Genomic DNA, 18293 nt, shown 5'->3' on the forward strand with positions numbered 1-18293 from the left:
AACACAATAGAGACTCAGACTTTGTAATGTATGTGTGTGTGTTTCCATGTGTTCACAGGGTACAGTTCTTACCCCAACTATGGATCACGCCATGTCCATCCAGCCAACGTCCATGATGGGACCTCTCACCCAGCAGCTAAGCCATCTGTCCCTGGGCAGCACGGGCACAGTCAGTACCAATCACGCATGCACATCACTCTCTCTCAGACACATACACACACACACACACACACACACACACACACACACGATGCATACGGCAAAAAGTCCCCGTGGCTAACTGTCCTGGGATTCACAAGGTCAACTATTCATGTCAGATACTACACACCCTCTGTGTTTCCTCTCTGCCTTCCCTACAGTATATTCCGGCCAACTCAACTATGCAGGGGACCTACATCCCCCAGTACACCCCAGTGCCTCCCTCCAGTGTCCAAGAGGTATGAAGCTAGCCTCAACCTCAGCTGCTTACGTTTAATATTGCCATGAAGTGGATGACTAATAATTGAAGCTCTCGTAGGGACGTATTTACTAAAACTGGGTCATATTCGTATGTATTTTAAGGAGTGGAAGAGTTAATGCACAAAAGAAGGGGAGATGATAATTCAAAGTGACTGAGCTGGGCAGTGTCCATGTGCCCTGAAGGTGTGTGTATGTGTGCGTAGTATTGTACGACAGGTAGAAGCAAGCATATTCTCTTTGATTACTTCAGCTCTATTCTATAAATACAAAAAAAAAGCATCTCAGATTTCATCTTAGTTCAGGCAGTATTGATTCATGTGCTAATTTAGAAAGATGAAACAGAAACACAGCAGGAGAAGCAGCAACTTGATAGGACAGACTGTCTTGCATTGTTTTGTCTTTGAGTCAGTTCTCTGGTTTCAGTGCATCTTTAGTCATTACGTCACTGAAATTCCTTGAGGTTTTGAGGTTTTTAGCTGTTTTAATCTAAAAGTTCAGTTAATTCAGTTTTCAGTAAAATTGTCTAATATGGGACCGCATGAGAGCTGTGCTTCAGAGCTGAAAGATATGAAATGTTAATCAAATCTTTCTCGCTGGCACAGTTAAATCCTGATAAGCTGATGAGGCAGAGTAGGGTTACATTAGCAGTCTACTTTTTATTCTTGAATTATTTGAATTTGCTTGTTACTTTACTGTAACATGAGGCATGACAGTGCTCGATGATGCTAAAAAAGTTTTTCACTACAAACATTTACGTTGTGGTTTAGTGTCTTTCTCACTGTCTCACTCAATAACTAATAGCAACACTTTATTACTTAATAAATGTAATTATATAAACAACTTATTTACATTACATTTCCCCATGTAATCCTCTTTCAGCACGGTATACTGTTGCAACACACAGTATGGGTCTACAATAGCTCCTCCATTATTCTACTTCAGGGGCCTTTGCTACTCATGAATGAGAGTCAGACTGACTTTATGAAGACTTCTGGCACACACTCCACAGTGTTTGAAACACATTCTGGCACAGCGCTCTGCAGGGGGCCGTCTGAGCCTGCGGGGAGCCTTGAATCATTTATTGGAAGGTGGAGCTCAATGACAGCAGTGGGAGCCTGCAGGATGAGCAAGACGGCGAATGAGAAAAAAAAAATGGCAGGTTTATGAATGGGGAGAGGCGCAGTCGTCAGGCGGGAACCCAGGCTGTGGTTGGACAGATAAGATCAAGTGTGAGGTCGGAGAGGAGAGAGAGAGGTAGAGAGAAGGGCGTGGAGGTAGAAGTCAACTTCAGACACTCTTCAAAGGGTAACTCCGACATTTCTTAGACCTGGGCCCCCTCGGTTTGTTGTTGTTGTTGTTGTTTTGCACTGTATTGTATGTAAATGACTCATAGGTCAGGGTGGGTGATCTGGCCAAAATCTAATATCACAATCTATTCAATCGTGATATGAATTGCAATTTCTTTTCTCAGCATTGAAATGCCTTGTAGACTATAGCCAGACTAGCAAAAGCCTTTCGAGATAGTTAAAGAGATAGTTTGGATCTGACCAAACCCTTCAAAAGTTATACAATAGAACGAACAAGCTAATCTTTCGTGGCAGCGGTGGACCAGCAACTCCTGTGTTCTGCAAGGTAAAATTACTGTTTCTGTCAATGGAGTCTGGTAGCTTTGAACGGAGTGGTATAATAGCTGTTTCTGATTAAACCAAAGTGATTTTGCTATTCTGTAGGGATCCTTTCCATAATGTGGTCAGACAGAATAACAATCTCAGCTCTCAGTCTCAGAAAATGTTGTACCTATTAGTCATTTACGCTCCAAACTAAGGCGCAGGTTTAAATAAACACAGAATTACCATTTCAATTGTAGTACAAGATAAATGTTGAGCATGCCTCTTAGTAAATACGTCCTGTAGTGTGCACTGGCTTTTGGTTAAAATCTGACTGCTCTTTGCTTCATCCACTCAAAGATATTGACCTTGACTTGGTGGGGAGGGCAGTGGGAAAATTCTTCTTTTTCTTCTGTGTCCTTAAAAAAATCTGTTTCATTGACGCACATTGTCATTTATAGTCTTTGAACAACCTGTCCTCTTTTTCCAGGAGAACGGGGGTCAACAGCAACAGGTTGCAATGGAGACTCCCGCAGAACACACAAACTACTCTTACCAACACACCAAGTGAAACTAAGGTAAGACAGAGAAATTAACTAATTTTAGTTAAAATTCATTTAGTTATAAAAGTCTGTTCGGTACCGACCGGTGCAAATTGGAAAAGTGACCGTTTTTTCTTTCATGGTTATTTTTTACCATCATATTCAGACATGTTAAGATTACTGCTGCATTAAAACGAGGCAACATGGTCGCGTAATCCTGATTGCACATAAAGATTTACTGCAAACATTAAAGGAAGAGTTGGACAGTTTTACAGTTTGGTTATGCTTATTTGATTCATAGAGTTAGATGAGACGATGCAGTGACTTCCTGAAGGAAGTCAACGAGGCAGACAGCAGAGAGTGGAAGAGCCAAAAAATAGAAGTCTTTCAAATGCAAAATAGGCTTGCAAATAAGCTCATCTACTAAAATGTCAAACTACTTCTTCACGGGTCGAGGCCGTCATGGCTGCTTTATTGTAGAACACCTTCAGTTACCAGTGAGGGATTATATTTCGAGCAATAGAGTGCAGCAAGGATTATCTATTTTTGTGGGGTAACCTTGAAGTTAGAACCTGGTTTCCTCGACAAAAAAACGAACGTTAAAAACACGTTATGTTCAGCAAGATAATCTTTTCCATGTTTTTGAAGCATAACTGCAGTCGGCTGAAGTAAAAAGCTAACGTTAGGCTATGCATGAACTTACATGACTTCAGTGTCACCAACACAAAGCTTCCTAAAACACTTTACTGTACACACTTTATTATAAAATGATCAGTCTAAATAGGGGGAAAGTCAGAGTTAGGATAATGTACAACTAAAGTCGGCCTGTAAAGTAGAATAGATGAGTCTTTGTGTTGGGCGTGACGACGTTTAATGTCCGTGACAACTTCTGTTGTCTCATTTAGCCACGTGTTAGCAACCGCCTTTTTGAATACACCCAAACACTGTATGATTCATAGGTAGGAGTATTTACTGATGTATTTTATGTCATAGAACAAAACGTGCAAATAGCTTAAGCCTGTGATAACCACAGACCAAGACTTTTCAAGACAAGGGAACCAGAAGCGCAAAAAGTGCTAACTGATTTCTGGGTGCTAGGACTCAGGATCCCTGCAGCTCTGTTAGTTGTTCATGCAAGCTTAAAAACACAATTATTTAGTTCAGTATGTTGACAAATTGTTACTTTTATTATTATTACCTATCTAAAGAAACCTCAAACATCAAATAGAACAGATATAGCAGATATAGACAATTTTATAGAATTATTTATTTATTCATTTATCTTTGTAATAAAATGTGAACCCTGCATGTGTAGAAAGCAAAATGACCGCAGTGTTCAAAATACATCCAAACAATGAAGTTGAGCAGGTTCAGTGTGTCACTGCTGCGCGGTGTGTTTTCCAGCTCCCAGCAGGGTGGGGCCGAGGGCACGAGATGAATCCGACCAAACAGGATTCAGCTGGAAGAGAACTGTGCTCCATACCATCACCAAGCACCCGGACTTGAACATGGATAACAAAAGGAACATGTGTGTGCGTGTTTGTGTGTGTGTGTGTGTGTGTGTGTGTGTGTGTGTGTGTGTGTGTGTGTGTGTGTGTGTGCGTGTGCGTGCATGCATGAGTATGTCTGTATTTTTTTCTTTTGGTTTGTTTTTTTAAAGAAAAGGACAACACTCACATTATTGGACTTTCCTGCTCACATCCTCAAGAGTTGATCAACCAAAGGTGGGAATCTTCCTCACAGAAGCTTTGATCTATTTTGATAACTGAAAAAAAAAAAAGGAACACAACAAGAAGTTTTAAAAAAAAAAATAGAAAAAAAAATAATGAGAGGAGGAAAAGACACAGAGCATTATTTTTGTGCACGTAATATAACAAATTCTTATTTTAAAAAAAAGAAAAGCATTCTGGACGTTTCAGGGTGATTCAAGGAAGAGTTGAAACACAATGTGTCTTTTATTTTTTTTTTGTAAAATATGCAAACATTTATTTTTATTTCCTGATGTCTGTTGTTTGACATTCTACTTGCAGCAGCGTGGGCGACAATTTGTACAGATTCAAAAAAACAACAAAAAAAAAACCAACACTTGCTGGTCTGATGTGTGGAGTCATTGTAACCGTGGGAGGCAAACCGTTTAAAGCTACTTCTTCTTCCTGTAACTGCTGCAGAGATTTCTATTCACGCACAGATGATGATAACATTGTTTATAGTTTAGTCAAACTCATTTTTGTTTTTAAACTTTAAACCATTATTCCATAGGTGAACAAAAGACAATCAATTATTTCTATTTATATTTGAATTATAGTTCTATTTTTTAGAGTTTTTAGATAATTGAAACATACATTTATAGAAAAAGAAGTTATTTAATACTGTAGTCTATAAAGACGTGATGATCTTTACCCCACGCGTAAATGATGAGCTCTGATATTTGGCTCGTGTAAATTATTAGACTTTCAGTTCACTTCAAGTCCTGTATTCACCATCAAAATGATACCTCTTCATGCTAATAGTCGTTCCGTGTTGCTATAATGTAACTCCGTGTTACATCCGTGTCCGTGAGAAGTGGTTTTAAGCGGTTTTGTTGTGGCGAACCTTCAGGTATCATTAAAATTCATCCTCCGTCGAAGGAGCGAAGCAAACGTGCTTTGGATCCGAGCGGTTAGATTACTGAGAGTGTACAAAGAACAATGCAGTGACTAAATTAAGATATAGTTTAGCAAAAGCAAAGAGGGAAATCGAATAGAAGACTAACGCGATCCCTGAGAATAATTTGTCTGACAGGAAGGGGAGCTGTAGGTCTTTTTTGTTTTCGATGCTGCTGTTGTCACCTGAGTTTGATTCTCTGTCAGTGATTTTTAGTTTGTAGAAATGTTTTCTGTTTGTTTTTCTTTCGTCTGTCACTTGAAAACTTTTTGAGCTAATTTGCCTTATTTTTTGATGGATTTATCTTTGAAGTAGTTTTGATTTTAGCTGTAGAGTTTAGCTTTTTATAGCAGAGTAGACGTTAGTTGTGTTTTTCTCTTGATGCTGTTTATCTTGTGCACATCACGTTTTGTTTTCACACAGATCTCCGTTCCAAACTCTTCGTCGTCTGTCCTCATATTGTGTCGGACCTGTTTGTAGTAAAGCCTTTCAGAACCAAACAATGACTTCATTTAGTGCTGATCCAAAAGACTCATACTGAGGCTGCAGCGGAGGCTTCATACACGCAGTCTTTCAGTCAGCGAACCGAGTGGAGCTCGCGTCACTACATTCAAAATATGTTGACCTTTAATTTATACAGACATCAAAAACTGTAGATATGTAGATAATAGAAAATCATGGTTTTACAAAGGACTGCTCACTAGACCATGGAAGTGCCATTAAAGACGATTCTTACAGCCTTTAGTGAGACAGCAAGTCTGAATGAATTCGTGAGTGATCCGAAAATTCTGCAAAAACCCTTTTTTAGCGAAGCCTTAATGTCTCTTCTCTGGATGAACTGCCTGAGCGCTCATAGGATTGACACTAAGTTGTATATACTGCAGAAAAATGGCAACAGGCTTGTTTGAGTAGTTAGCTGTAGTCTTCGCGGGGAGCTGCTCCTCGACCATCCATGTTTGAATCCAGTGAAAAACACAGTGTGATAACGTCTGTCTCCAGGCTCGCAGTTTGATGATCCTGTTCTCATCTTTTACTTTTTCACGTGTCGACCTTTTTGCTGTGTTTTTCTGTTGTTCATTTCCGCAACCAAAGATGTTGTAGCCACCCATCTTTTAGCTCTCTGTCACAGACAAACTTCCTCTGTTGGCCTTCTGGTTTCCGGTAGATGCAGAAAAAGAAAGGTCGCAATAATGGTGGTGACATGCACACAATATTTCACATGGTGGCCACAGTTTAAAGGTGCAGTATGTAAGAAGTGGCCACCTGTCAAATTTAAGATTCAAAACGATCAGGGGGCAGCATATCACCAGAGTAACTGCTAACTGCTGCTATCTGTGGGTGCCGTAAGCTAGTTAGCTCGATTAGCCGTTCAAATAGCGGTCCAGACTGGTAGTTCGGACTACCAGGGGAGCGTCACAGGAACGTTGGACAGGATGTCGCTACACTGTAAAATCTGACAACGTGACTTTAAAATCGAGGAACCGATTGCCTTAAAATTACATTAAGTAAAGTTGGCTAATAATTTTAAGTTGTTAAAACTTAACTAATTCACTTGGTAATTCTGAGGCAATTGGTTTCTCGACTTTTTTAAAGTAAGGTCAACCTTTAAGATTTGCAGTGTAGCTGGTTAGCAAGCTAGCTTCAGTACATGCACTGTAAAGTTTTACAAAGTTGACTTTGCTTTAAAGACGTCAGGAAACCGATAACATCAGAATTACCAAGCTAAGTAGGCTATTAAATTTAAGTTGTTCAAGCTACAGAGTTTTAACAACTTAAAATTATTATTCTATTTGGTAATTGTGAGGTAATCAGTTTTGTCGATATTAAAGTAAAGTTACTTTGTCATATTTTACAGTGTAGACACAGAAAGTCACAACGTCAAAACTGTTATTTCTTCACATTCTGTTGATAAATTTCAACTACTAAGTACTTTAAGGTTTTGTTTGAACTTTTTGGGCACCACTGTATCCGTCATCAGTGCGCGGATCAAAATATATCAGATGATTTTCAGAGTGAACAACTGCTGAAACAATCTGGTTTTGATTACGTGTTTTGATTAAACTGAGTTTCCCTCAGTATACTGTACGTCATGGAGTGTTTGAGTGCATGTCATTGGCCTCCGCAGACACCCAGGAGAAACACAGAACTTTAATGATGGTCAGCGTTTCAGACACGAGAGCTAATTTTGTAAATAGTCTTTTTTTTTTTCTCCTTCCACTTCCTCTTTACACAATTTTGTTAGTTTCTTCTTGTGTGTTTTGTCGTTTTGGATTTTTTTATGATTTATAACCTGTCCAGATAACACAGTGACTAGCAAGTTTTCAGATTCAGTGCACCATGAAGGAAAATGTCATGGATATTGTTTATATGTTCAGAGAAATGATATTCCATGTATTAGCCATCACTTTTAATACATAAACCGGGATTTTGGAACTATGAAATGACCACTTGTTACGATGCAGTGTTCATTTATTTTATTTTTTTTTTAACAAACTTGTCAGCAGAGATAAAATTACAGGAAACCACGACGCTCCAAAATTATACAGCATCATGAAAATTGTAGAACCTTAAGTCACATTAAATTTTATGAAAAAAAAGAGCTGTGCTCAAAAGACGGTGCACAATATTTGATGGAGAAAAAAAATCTCCTTGCACTTATTATTTTCAGTCGACACCAATTTGAAAATGCTCTTTTTGTCCATCCTAATGTAGATTTGATGGCTTATTTCATAGCTTCAAAATGTTTTGCTGCTAAAACAGGATTTCCAAACAGGTGGTTAGATGTTGCCCAGTCTGGATTTTCAAAATGTCTTCTCAAAGATCTTAATTTGGTTTATACAGAGAACCCCTCATATGTTTGATTTTCAATAATAACTTTATCATTCTAATATAAAGACTTAGTTTGCTAATTTTTTTGTTATTGGATAGTTTAAATAGTTGCATTTTACTTTATTAAAACTCACATTTTTGAACATGGAATAATAAAAATATGTCTTGTTGCTCCGCACTGTATGAACCAATTCACACTCACACTTTGAAAATCCGACGGGCTCGTCTCATTCCCTGTTTGTGAACAGTTTTCTTATTTATACAAGAACTCATTTTGTACAGTTTTGTTAGAGGAAAGAGGTTTTGATATTTGGTTATTTTGCAAAGCCACTTGGCTACTTTTGTCTTCCTGTGCCAGAGTTGCTAAATTGTCTGTAACTTGTGTTTTTTTTATTGATTGAAATGAGACTTTCCTTCTTTCTTGGTTTTCTCTTTGAATTTGAAAATGTCAATTTTTCTTTTTTTTAATAAAAGCCTTGTTTCGATTATCGAGTGAACTGTGTTGTTTATTATTGTTGTCTTAAGGTAACTTAGAGTGTAGTGTTGACAGCAGATGGTTCATTTCATCCTGCTGTTGTTGCTTCAGTTGTATTGATAATTGCTGTACTGGTGGATGTCGTCATAATTCTGACATTTGCATCCATTTTTGCTGCTGAAAGGGGTAAAAGCTGACTTATCACCTTTTTGTTTGTCTATTTTTTAAAATTCTCTTCATTTCCCCCTTCAACCTTCAATATATATATATATATATATTATATCTTTTTATTTACAGTCAATCTTCTCCCCTTACAAAATAACGTGGTACCTGTGAACCTAGTGAAGATGCATATTCATTTTTTATCAGTAGTAATGTGTGAGGTCTGTATCAACAAAAGTAAATGTTAAGTGACAACACTTTGTAATAATAACCATTTATAAATGTTACATTTATAGTTAATTTGACCTAAATAAAAAGTAATTTCACAGTTAAATAATGAAATGCCAACTCTAAAGTTGCAAGTAATGTTTATATTAATTTTTAAATGGTTTATAAATACTGTGTAGTTCAACTATAAACAGTATTTAGACCATGACCATTATAAAATTGCAACTGATGTTTATAAACCTTTACAATTGATTAATACATGGTTGAAAAAGCATTTATTTGTTTGCGAACACTGAAATAACTGTCAACTAAAGTTTAATTAACTATAAATGTATCATTTATAAATTATGGTTATTATAAAACATTACCGTAAGTATCTGATTCAACCAAAAGAAACAAACAAAAGTAATCTGCAAAGTAACTAAGAAAAAGTCAAATATAGTGAGTAAAAAGTAAAATACCTGCCTCCAAGATGTCGGGAAGTGCAAGAATAAAGTAGCAGAAAATTGAAATACTCAAGGAAAGTACCTCAAAAAATGGTACTTAAATTCAGTACTTGAGTAAATGTATTTCAGTGCATATTAAACTCTCCCATCTTATGATGCATGACAATATCTCACCTTCCCTTCACTCCTGTCTCTGCATATTGACATCTGGTAGCTGACCATTTTTTATTCCCAACTTAACTCATCAGGCTATTTACTTACTGAACTGTCAACAACAACATAGCCAAGAGTGGGAGTAGAAAGCTTTTCCACTGAATCAGTGGTGCAATATTTCCAGTAAGAGCTTTCCATATCAGGAAAAAGGAGAGAGCCCACAGTACAGCACATCCACTCTTCACAGGACGGGCAGAAGTGGACTGAACTCGTGTCAGCATGAAGTTAGAGAGGTAATGTAGGTTTTCTCTATTATCCAACGTAAAAAATCTAATTTAACGCTTTAAAGTAAAGAAATCCTCTGCTGTTGTGTTTTCTTCCAGGCAAGCTGGCGTTATGCTGTCTGTCGCCCTACTTGTTGTAGGAAATATTGCGACTGCTGTCGCTCTCTCTGGTACGCACAGTCCAGTCCGTACGTCCAGTGGACATAGACAGCTTTAAAATGAATCCTAATCATGAATCTCCTCTGGTTGTGTTTGTTTCATGCAGGAGTTAGTAACACAGTGGGCCAAAATCTTACTTGTACCCATGACTTCGTCAGGATGTCTTGTGACTTTAAAGCACCAAACTGTTCTGGATACAACCTGACTCTCCAGAGCGACAGCCGGTCTGAGTAAGCTCTTTAAACCTAATTTATATATCTTTACATTCTTAATTAATCTTAATTCAATTTTTTTTTATTCAAATCAGCCTGAGAATACAGAAATATTTCATATAATGATGTTGTATACATACATATAATTATCTGGTATTCCACAGGGAAGTGCATTGCATTGTCAAGCAGTGTGACAGTGAAAGGTGTTGTTGCTCTGAACAAATGTTTCTAGCCTATGGGGAGACTCACAATGCAACAGTTTGTAAAGGAGCCGAATGCTTTGGCTCCAAAATCATCAGCGTCGCCAATAGCTGTAAGTTGACTTTTTAACTGGAAATCTGCAGCTGCCTGGAATAGACTGATCCAGAGTGGAGGCTGAGAAACTTACTTTTCTTGTCTCTCTTCTTCCACAGTTAAGCCCAGAGTCCCAACAAACGTCACAGTCAAAGAGTCCAATGGGAATTTTGAAGTCACCTGGAGGACAAACATGGACCACAGGCCCAGTTTCAGTGACGAATTGGCTGCCACTCTGACTTATCGTAAAAAAGGGTACACAGAAAAGGTAGGAGTGTCATAACTGAGATCATTTGTCCTGGAGATGTAGACATAGACATGGATATTTAACTATATCATATGTTTATCCATTCCAGGTATTGAAATCCGTTCCAGTTTCTCCATTCCAGGCAACCAAACCAGTTGGTCGGAAGTACTATGAAATATCTGGTCAACCCTTGAAGCCAAATACAACATATTTGGTCAGTGTGAGAAGCGAGTACTGGTTCGGCCTCCCCAGTGACAGTAGTGAAGAGGTGGAATTCACAACGCGTTAGTCATTTTAACAGTACTTTTGTCACTTTTCATGCAGTACGCCGCATATTTCTTTGCTGTACTTTGCTGAAAAAGATTTTTTCAGAGACTTAAGGGAAAAGTGGAGGATGGGTCTGTTGTTTAAGAATTAAAGCATGTGAAGAGTGTGTGAAATGTGTGTTCGACTCGTTATTTAAAAGTACAGTTCCACTGAAAACTTCAAAATCAAGTTAGTGAGTAAATAAACTATTTTCACTTTATCTTTTCTGTAAACTTGATTTGCCAGTTATCCAAAAACTGCTTTTAAATAGAAAAGCTTATGTTGTTAAATTTTTTTATGCAATTTGAGATAGCAAAAGAAGTTTAAAGGGGCACTATGTAGTTTTGTGGAAGAAATTCAAACTCTGAATTTTCAAATTTATAATATCAATGACATAATAATACAAACTCAGAAATATAATTTTTTTCCATATCTGAATAAACAAGCTGTTCTCAGAGGAAAAAAGGTCCAGAACACTGTTTGAAGCTAGAAAGGTGGCAGGGTCCGCCAAATAAAAAACAAAGTAAAACAGTATGAAATTGTGTTGTCCTTTAAGGTCAGTTTTTTTATTTAGTTTGTTTAGGCATAAAAAAGTAGTCAATGAAGGTCTTTCTCTTCTGATTAAAATGTATTCCCCAAAACTACATGTTGCACCTTTAACTTATCATTATTTTATAAATGGATTAATTATTATTGCTGTGATGCCAACTGAGTCACTTCTTAGCTATGCACAAATAATAATAATGATAATAATAATAATTCCACATGCAAGACAAAACCTTTAATGTGTCAGTTTTATTTGAATAATGTCAGAATCAAATGGACAGAGCTCATTGTCTTTAAAAAAATGTTAACATGCCACGTGTTATGTTCACTACACAGTTTACACATTTCTAATAATAATAATAATAATGATAATAATGATAATCTATCACATCCCAAAGGCCACATTAAAGTTACAATATTAATTGCAACTGATAAATACTAAATAAATACTAAAGTGTGTTGTTAAAGTAGGCTATGTATTCTTTCCCTTTGTCGTCGGTGAAGACTTGACGGTAGCTGAAATCCTCTGGTTCAGTTTCCACTCAGACAGTATTTCCCCTCCAAAAAATACATCCATGCTCAAACTGAGCTCTTTGTATGAAAACATCTCACACACATACAGTAGAACATTTTACTTGTCTTTGACAATGTGCTTTAAAAACAAGTATAAAACAAACTGCATCTACTTTACATAGCTTGTGAAACAGTGAATTATTAAAGCTGAACTTAAAAGTGCTTACTCCTGTTTTTGGCTCAATAAGAGATAAACACAGTCACGCTGCCAAGAAAACTGAACTTTGCCTTTTTTACTTATAAACCAAATGACTGTTTCAACACACACTGTTGGATGGTGGGGTCACAGTATTATGAAAGCCCTGAGCGGCAAGAGAGACTTTTTTGGGGGAGGGGTGAGTCTGATCTAAATTGTTTCCTTCTTTTGTTTATGACTCTCGAACTGGTGAAAAATGGTTTTGCCGGGATAATCTTTCTATATTCTTTAAATATTTTTTTTCATCTGTGAAACAGGTGGAATAAAAGTTTTACAGGTGAAAAAAATTAATCTGTGCAAACAGATGAAAAAGCTTCTTATGGCAGGTGAATTGTTTTTCGTCTCTGAAAATGGATGAAAAATAAAGTTTTGGCAGGGCTAAGTTATTTTTGGTCAGGATCGTTTGTCGTTATACTCAGTTCAGCCACAAGAGGCTGAAGTGCCTTTACCCCTTATTCTAAAGAGGATTAAAAGCATGTTTTCTTCAAGATGAATATTAATTTCTCCATACACTCTAAACAAAATGTACATACATTGCGTGTTAATAAGTTATGTAACAATACTGCCATGTTTCTTTTGGCTATAAGTATATTTTCATTGGCGATGTCGCTATCTGTACAGAACATCCTGGCCGATTTATACTACACGTGTTCATGAGGGTCATAACTCCAAGCTGAGTTTGTTAGGAGTACAAACAGTGCCGCTAGTGTTGGGAAGAAGTAGTGCTTTAATCCCGGCCTCCTCCCATGATCTGTAGCAGGAAGCTGAACAGGTAGATGATGTCCAGGTAGAGGCTCAGGGTGGCAAAAACATATTCCTCTGGACTTATACTGTAGCGCTTGTTCCCTAACAGCAACTGAGTGTCAAATGCCAAGAACTGGGTCGGAAAGAGAGACATGAGGAGAAACCAAGGAGAGCACATGAGTAAAAAATAAACTTCAGCTGAACAATATTGATTTTTTTTTTCAATGTTTGATTCTCACCAGAGTAAAGAGGATGGCTGCTCCAACAGCATAGAGAGCATGTAACCAGGGGACCTGTAGTGTGAGAGAAAACAGCATTACAAAACACAGTTAAGAAGGATAGCAGCATGCTAATTGAAGAAAGACAGCGCAGGGCTTTGCTTGATTATCTGTGAGGCTAATCCCTTCTCACACACCCAAATATACAGCCGACAGCACCTGAGGCTTTAACCTGCAACTGTTGTTTAACTCATCATTAATCTCAGCTATTCTGGGCTGCTCCTAGAAAGGTGTGTGAGCAGATGGCAAGGGGTCAACTTACATATCCGAAAGGGACGACGATGGAGAGCGTGATGGCACAGAGAAGCATGACCATGCACAGAGAAAACAGGACGCCCTGGCAGGATGTGACGTCAATCTGCGACAGGGGGGAAGACATTTGATTTAATGAATTAAACCAAATTTGTATGTTTAATTTGGTTGTTTGAAAGCAGATGAGGCGGCTCATCTCACCTTGCTCTGGAAGCTGAAGATGGTGACAGAAAGACACACCAGAGCGGTGATTCCCAGACACAGAACCACTGATTTGGTGTTGTAAAAGCTGGAGGAAGAGAAGGCAGTCTTTTACTCTTCAGGCTCAGATTACTTGAAATCAACGTGTCAGACAGACACCCACGTGCACACATGCCTGCATTACAATATATATTTACCTCGACACAAATCCCATCATGAAGGCCATGCTCAAAGTCTGAGGGAAAAAGTAGAGAAATGTTGCCACAGTTAGGCTCGACGTGTAAGAGCGTATTGTATGTTACTGTATTGTGCTGTTGTCATGGTGAGGAGTACTCACAAACAGGACCAACAAAATGATGTTCCATGGAAACTGCCTCCTGGTGACATTAAAAAGAAGGAAGAAGTTCTGCTTCATCAACAAATTTATATCTACACAGCACCATGAATGTGATTTAAAGGAGACATATAATGCGAAAATTCAGGTTCTTAAGTTTATTTTGGTTTGCTGCTAGAATAGGTTTATATGCTGTAATGCTCATAAAACTGATTAGTTTTCTCATACTGTCCAGTGTTGCAGCACTGCATTCCTCCTCCGTCTGAAACGCTCCTGTCTCTTTAAGGCCCTCCCTCCTGAATGCCCAGTCTGCTCTGATTGGTCAGCTCACACATGTCTGACCCAGCACCGCTAACAACAACTGAACAGCTGTGCTGAATCAATTCTTACGTGCCAAACTAGCCGTTAGGCATAAGTTATGTGAACGTGTGACTCTGTGACTTTTGTGATGTCATGAAGTCACGGAATTAAAGGCAGTCCTACTGACAAGCCGTTTCAGGAGCAGGAGCTTCTGTTGGTGCGGACTTTGACCTTTTTGACTTTCAAGATATTTTACATGCACAAGAACAAACACAAAACTCTGAAGGAACAGGAAAAAAAGCATTGTAGGTCTCCTTTAATGATTCATTGTTAAGAAAGGTTACCTCAAGTCTCCACAGCAGGACAGCGCAATGTAGGTGGCAAAAAACATGAGGCTGTCGGCAAAAAAAGGACAATGATGAGACAAAACTTAACGAATAACAGAAAATGGTGACACTGTAATGTGAGTTATGATGTGTTTTCACTCACTAAGATGCCATGTACAAGCCTGGATGAGTCTGAATAAAAAACCTCACAGGCGCACTGTGGAGACAGAAATGAAATGGATTTAATTCATGTTTTAATCCGAGAGGTTACAGAGTGATTCAGACGAGCACGAGAGTAGTTACCAAAATGAGAAGAGAGCGACAATGCCGACTGTCACGAGCAGCTGAACCATGAGGATGGCGTAGACCTGCAGGAGGACACACACTGTGTCAGAGCTAAATGGTCTCAGTATGTTTTTGTAAGGGTGTCACTTGTTTCTCATTTCACATGCGTACCTTCCTGATGAAGGTCTGCCTGATGGTCTTGTCGTCCCAGGCGAACTGGGCCTCCATTTCGCCATAGCCTGGAGAAAGAGGAGCGGGAGGGCAACATTTACACCTGAACTAAGTGCAGTATTATTAAGATTAATAATTAGGATTACAAATTGCAAAGAAGCATCATAAAAAAAAATCATAATATAGGAAATAGTCAGTCTTATTTTTTTTCACCTGGTACTCTGAATCAAACAAGCATATACTGTTTGCTATATGGGAGTATGTCAAACCACAAGATATTTTTTTACCTGCAGTCGCCTCCTGATAAGTGGGGGGCTCATTGTCATCGGTCACCTGCTGGTATTGCATAATGGTCAGTTGGGTCATTGCAGGGTGTAATCAGCTGCATTCAAAGCAAAGCTGTGTGTACACTAACTGTACAGCTTTTAGATAAAATACTCTCACACACATTAATCAGCACTGTAATAATATTATGTTCACCTGTTCTTTAGCTGTGCAGAGTCAATGACACATTAGATTTTACAGTAAAAGCTGCCGCAGACCAAGGTTATTATGGTTAACTGAACCTAAACTAATACCTGGACTTCAAAAAAACCCAGAAACAAACTGAAACAACGCAATGAAATACAAATATATGCAAAATGTCTTTAATTTAAAGATCCACTTTGTAAGAAAGTAGATTTTTGGGTGTCATCAGTAACTTGTTAAATACTGACGCTTTGAGATGACGACAGACCTGACCTACAATCCCAAAGCGTTAGCATTTGATGAGTCTAGAAAAGAGACTCAAAAATCAACTTTCTCACAAAGTGGCGCTTTAAGTCTTTCAGTTCGTTCAAAATGGCACTGAAACTGGGACATCAGCGTGACTGTGAGTCAGCTGTTTTCAACAAGTGCAGTGTTCATATAAACTGAAAGAAGTTAACACATGCTGGAAGCTTTCTGAAACTTTAAAAAAAGAAAGAAATTAAAACAAAATATGAATAAAAACTAAAGAGAATTACAAAACTACAGCGACGACGACGCAGACAGCATTCCATAACAAAACTGTCTAAAACACAGCCTCCATGTTTGATTAGGTCAAAGGATTAGGATGGATGTGATGAGCCTCCATCTTTTTATAGCCAGTACAGATAAAACTATAGTTGAAGCACACAAAAAATGATGTTCATCAGTGAGCTCTTTCACACACATTCAAGAACATCAAACCTTTTAATTTGATGTCATTATTTAGTTGATGAATGTTTCTTCCATGATGTTGTGATGAACAGAGATCAGAGACAGTCATATCTCTGCAATCCTAACTCTAATGCATAACCTCTTTGGAGAATATAAGTATCTATTACAGTTTTAAAACAAACAAGTTCATTAAATCACATTAAAATGTCATAATTCTTCATGGACCAATCTCAATATAATACATTACTACATCTGTAGTGTAACTATAAGGCAGGAAAGTAAAAGACATACCTTTCCCTTTTTCATGATTTCACCCTTTTTGCACCTATGTGTTGCTGATGATGTGGTGGACTACTCTGAAGTCACAGGTGTAATATTTACGCTTGTAAGCAGTCCTTCCAAAATATAAAAATCCAAAAATAAATCCAAAATATGAAAAATCTGATCTCCTCTTCCTCTTGTTTGTTGAGGTTCGTCTGGTCCAAAACACTGTGAGTGAATGTTGCTTGCAGACTAGTCGTTTGCTCTGAATTTGTCTCCAGTGTGCGGATTACACTGAAGCTTTATAGGCCTCCGTGTGGTTAATCTCTCTCTAACCCTGATCCCGCGCCACCCCTATCCCCGGCCTGATGAAGCCGTTCCAGCAAAGTCCAGGTATTCCCAAAACACTGAGACAAGTCGGACTGTACCACTGCTGCTGCTGAACAGGGGTGTCATTTACGTCTCTCTTTGCTGGCACAGACCCCTCAGCAGTGTTCCAGGACAGTTAATCATCCTAGAGTTTACCAGAAAGACTCAAAGGACTTATATATCTGAATTACATATGCATTACATAACTATTTTGTTCCACTTTTGGAGGAAAATTAGGGGCGCAGACATGGAGGATATTTGATAATCAGCCTATTCAAATTGTATAAGAATATATTATTAAAACAAAACAAACAAAGCACTGCACATGTGAAATTGGTTATATACAATAACATGTTGACTGACAACAATATTCATTATTATCAAGAATGCCTATGTTGTATGATTATAATTTTTTTGTTTATACTATACTATTTAATGTGCACTCTTTCATCTAATCTCTGACGTTTTGCATTTCTATGTGCATAAATGGAACAATTAAACAGTAGACAGTAGACATGCCATACCATTAATTCATTGTCTTCTTTTTTTAGTAACACAACAGTGACCTGTTGAACTTTATGACATCATGTTTTTGTGTAAGAGACTGGTTTAGTAACAGGCACACTAGACTAATGGGATTGACGTTAAGAACATTATTGAGCGCGCATACCTAAGCTTTAAAAACTGTAATAATGAGATTCACCAGAAAGCTCCCACCTTTGAACTACTGCCAGAAACAACGTCAACATGGGCGTAGAAAGCATATAAAACTGTTTTTAATAGCGTAGATGTAATTTCCTGTGTCCTGGTGCCTTGTAGCTGGTGGTTTCATAAATGTATCTGGCTGTACGAGCATGAGCAAAATTATGTTTTGGCCTACATTTTGCAATTTCATCCAGGGGAAGTGTTGTGCCCCAGATCCAGTGTTTGAAGATATTAAAAAACTAAAAGTGCAGAAATTGATTCAATGACTGTTTTAGCTTTAACAGGCTATATGTATTCTGTTTTGGCTCAAATGACATATTTGCTAAAATTTCAGATAAAACTAACACATAAATTAGCAAATTTCATGGAATATCTAAATTAATGTGACACAATCTATCACCAACAATGACTTTTGCTGTTTTATCGTCAGTAGATTTCTTAACCTCGCACAATTATTAAGCATCAAGTTGTATCAACTATGTAACAATTAAAAGATTTAAAGATGATAATAAAACACCAAAGGTTAC

At 37.8% G+C, this 18293-nt stretch overlaps 3 protein-coding genes across 5 annotated transcripts in view; 2 read left to right on the forward strand and 1 right to left on the reverse strand.

Moving 5' to 3' along the window:
- Nucleotides 1–8565, forward strand: part of LOC311253550 (RNA-binding motif, single-stranded-interacting protein 2-like) — a 31992-nt gene extending 23427 nt beyond the window's left edge. For 2 of the 3 annotated variants that reach the window (XM_084347594.1, XM_084347596.1), the window contains exons 11-14: nucleotides 59–169; nucleotides 360–437; nucleotides 2557–2644; nucleotides 4013–8565. In XM_084347594.1, coding sequence (XP_084203720.1) covers nucleotides 59–169; nucleotides 360–437; nucleotides 2557–2637 — 270 coding nt within the window. In that variant the 3' untranslated portion in view covers nucleotides 2638–2644; nucleotides 4013–8565. The remainder of the gene's footprint in view (nucleotides 1–58; nucleotides 170–359; nucleotides 438–2556; nucleotides 2645–4012) is intronic. The other variant, XM_084347595.1, reaches the window with a different exon arrangement.
- Nucleotides 8566–9815: 1250 nt separating this feature from the next.
- LOC311255367 (uncharacterized protein) lies at nucleotides 9816–11132 on the forward strand. Its single transcript, XM_084349779.1, has 6 exons — nucleotides 9816–9837; nucleotides 9928–9998; nucleotides 10094–10217; nucleotides 10364–10512; nucleotides 10613–10761; nucleotides 10850–11132. The coding sequence occupies exons 1-6, from the start codon at nucleotides 9824–9826 to the stop codon at nucleotides 11027–11029; spliced, it is 687 nt and encodes a 228-aa protein (XP_084205905.1). The 5' UTR covers nucleotides 9816–9823; the 3' UTR covers nucleotides 11030–11132.
- A 1708-nt stretch (nucleotides 11133–12840) lies between these two features.
- faim2b (Fas apoptotic inhibitory molecule 2b) lies at nucleotides 12841–16972 on the reverse strand. Its single transcript, XM_084348262.1, has 12 exons — nucleotides 16723–16972; nucleotides 15540–15588; nucleotides 15253–15320; nucleotides 15100–15164; nucleotides 14960–15013; nucleotides 14815–14865; nucleotides 14174–14213; nucleotides 14034–14071; nucleotides 13837–13924; nucleotides 13646–13741; nucleotides 13345–13398; nucleotides 12841–13238 (listed from the first exon to the last, which is right to left on the reverse strand). The coding sequence occupies exons 1-12, from the start codon at nucleotides 16735–16737 to the stop codon at nucleotides 13089–13091; spliced, it is 768 nt and encodes a 255-aa protein (XP_084204388.1). The 5' UTR covers nucleotides 16738–16972; the 3' UTR covers nucleotides 12841–13088.
- Between the last annotated feature and the right edge of the window lie 1321 nt (nucleotides 16973–18293).

This window comes from Pagrus pagrus, assembly GCF_965226575.1.
Source record: "Pagrus pagrus genome assembly, chromosome: 3".
NCBI lineage: Eukaryota > Metazoa > Chordata > Actinopteri > Spariformes > Sparidae > Pagrus > Pagrus pagrus.